The sequence below is a fragment of the Otolemur garnettii genome, unplaced genomic scaffold (genome assembly GCF_000181295.1).
Source record: "Otolemur garnettii isolate 467f Iridium unplaced genomic scaffold, OtoGar3 scaffold00019, whole genome shotgun sequence".
Lineage (NCBI taxonomy): Eukaryota > Metazoa > Chordata > Mammalia > Primates > Galagidae > Otolemur > Otolemur garnettii.
Window position 1 is genome coordinate 14,823,204 of NW_003852414.1, and position 2,282 is coordinate 14,825,485.

The following is a 2,282-nucleotide window of genomic DNA, read 5'->3' on the forward strand; positions in this document are numbered from 1 at the left end:
GCTATTTTTTGGTTGCAGCCGTCATTGTTGTTTGGCGGGTCCGGGCTGGGGATTCGAACCCACCACCTTAGGTGTACGTGGCTGGCGCCTTAGCCGTTGAGCTATAGGCGCTGAGCCAGGAGAATAGGACTTATGAGGTTGCAGTAAGCTATGATTGGACCACGAGACCCAAGCAACCGGCCTGGGCAACAGAGAGAAACACTATCTTAACAAAGAAAAAATACATAAATAACCATGATATATGATTCACTCTAACAAAGACAGATTAACAGAAGATAACTAATTAGAAGTTATTTTTTTATTTATGGGCCAGTGTGGTCAAACTAAAAGGAAAGCCTGAATCTTAAACACTGACTCAAAACTATCTGAGCAATATTCTGATGGGCAAATATGGCAGGTAGTATGTTGCCAAATACTACGCTTTCTTCAAAATTTAAAGTAGAGTAATGGAGACAGGAGCTGGGCAATACTTATCAGTCTTTATATAATATAAGGGCATTGGTTAATGTGCATTTCAGCATAGTTTATACTATAAAAAATTAAAAAGATCAACTGTGCTATATTCACACCACGGAAAGCCATATACTTGTTAAAGGAATAGACTACAGCTGTACGTGCTAACGTGGGTAAATCACAATGTTGTCCAGAAAAAAGCAAGTTGAGAAAGACATGCACATTATGACATTATGATACAAAGTTTTAAGACCATAAAAATAATGTTCTGTATAATTCAGACACAAAACAACAGAGAAAGTATAAAAATGTACATGGGAATAATAACCACTACTTTTAGGATAGTGGATACCTGAGACAGAAGGGTAGAAACTTAGATGGGTGAGGTCTTGTAAGACCCTGCGTATCCTATGTTCAATAGTAGCATAGGAAGGTGCTTTATTGTGCTCTTTCAATATATATGAATATTTGCAATTAAGTGACCTCCAATTATTCATTAAAGATCTTTTAGTTATTGTAAGCTCCTGGGGAAAAGACATAAATTTTCCTTTTCCTTCACTTTATCAGACTTTTTCAGGCATGCTTATGTAATTTTAACTTTGACAAACCTCTGCAATAATAGTAGTGCACAGATTAATAGGTCAGCTTGAAGTGTGGAAAAAAGAATGTAAATTTTTGACATCAAGATTTTTGTCAATTTAACGTATAGACTTGTATTGCGAGGATGACCAATATCGAACGACATTAATCTCAGTAAAAAAAAAAAAGCCAAAGAACAGTTACTCCATTGTTTTGTAAAGATTTACTTTCAAAATTTACCTCATGAGCCAACATTCTGTATAATTCTTCTTTTGTAATAGCTAGTCGCTCCCTGTCAATGCTATCAACAACAAGAATGATGAACTAGAAGACAAAAAGAAAGAAAACTGAATGAGGCTTCAAAAAGCTTTCTATAAAATAACTCAGCTGAAGTAAATACTTTCTTCATATGGGATCATCAGCATGATTTTAGCATCTACTATTTTTTCATCATAAAGAGCTTCTGTAAAACTCACATCAAGCAGTAATCTCTAAATGTTAACAAGATAACTTACAACTTCAATAAATAAAAACCATACTCAAGTTTATTTCGTAAAAAAAGACTGTTGCCTGAATACATAATGCTACATAATATTAAGATTTGTTTCAAATGCTGGTAATAAAAATTAATGAAAAATATACTTGTGTTATCTTAAATAATACTCTTTTGCTCAAACTTCAAAGTATTAGCATTCATTTAACCAATGGTGTCCAACCTGCCCGCAGGCCACATGCTGATTTGAAGATGATTTTGCTTATCTGTGGTTATCTGATACCCAAAAAGTACGCCCAGAACTTGTTTTGCTCATCAGTTTTGTGTCTATGTATTTAACGTGCAGCCCAAGGCAACTCTTACTCTTCCTATGCGAGGCACAGAAAAATAAAATGTGGCACCCCTGATTTAAACAAGTAATAACTATTTACTTTCATGCCTATCTGAAAGAAAAACAAACAGTAAAAAAACTAATAAGATATTTTTACAAAACAATAGCAACAATAAATGTTCAAGAAAAAATGTGCTAAACTGAAATACATCTACTTGTGCCCTAACACACTAAAGGGAGATACCAGGCGAATTTCACTAAAGGCAGGACAGCCAGGAGAACTCGAGAAATTGGTTGGCAAAGATGTATATGAAAACGGGTATTCTCAAAGCAAGCCAAGTAGACTTAGAAAACAAAAAGGGGGCTCGGCGCCTATAGCTCAACCAGCTAAGGCGCCAGCCACGTACACCTAAGGTGGCGGGTTCG

General features: G+C 35.5%; 1 protein-coding gene across 1 annotated transcript in view; it reads right to left on the reverse strand.

Annotated features, from left to right (window-relative positions):
• Positions 1-769: 769 nt before the first annotated feature.
• ARL5B (ADP ribosylation factor like GTPase 5B) overlaps positions 770-2,282 on the reverse strand; it is an 18,015-nt gene continuing 16,502 nt past the window's right edge. The window contains exon 4 of the mRNA XM_023511454.1: positions 770-1,356. Within this exon, the coding sequence (XP_023367222.1) occupies positions 1,204-1,356 (153 nt within the window). The 3' untranslated portion in view covers positions 770-1,203. The remainder of the gene's footprint in view (positions 1,357-2,282) is intronic.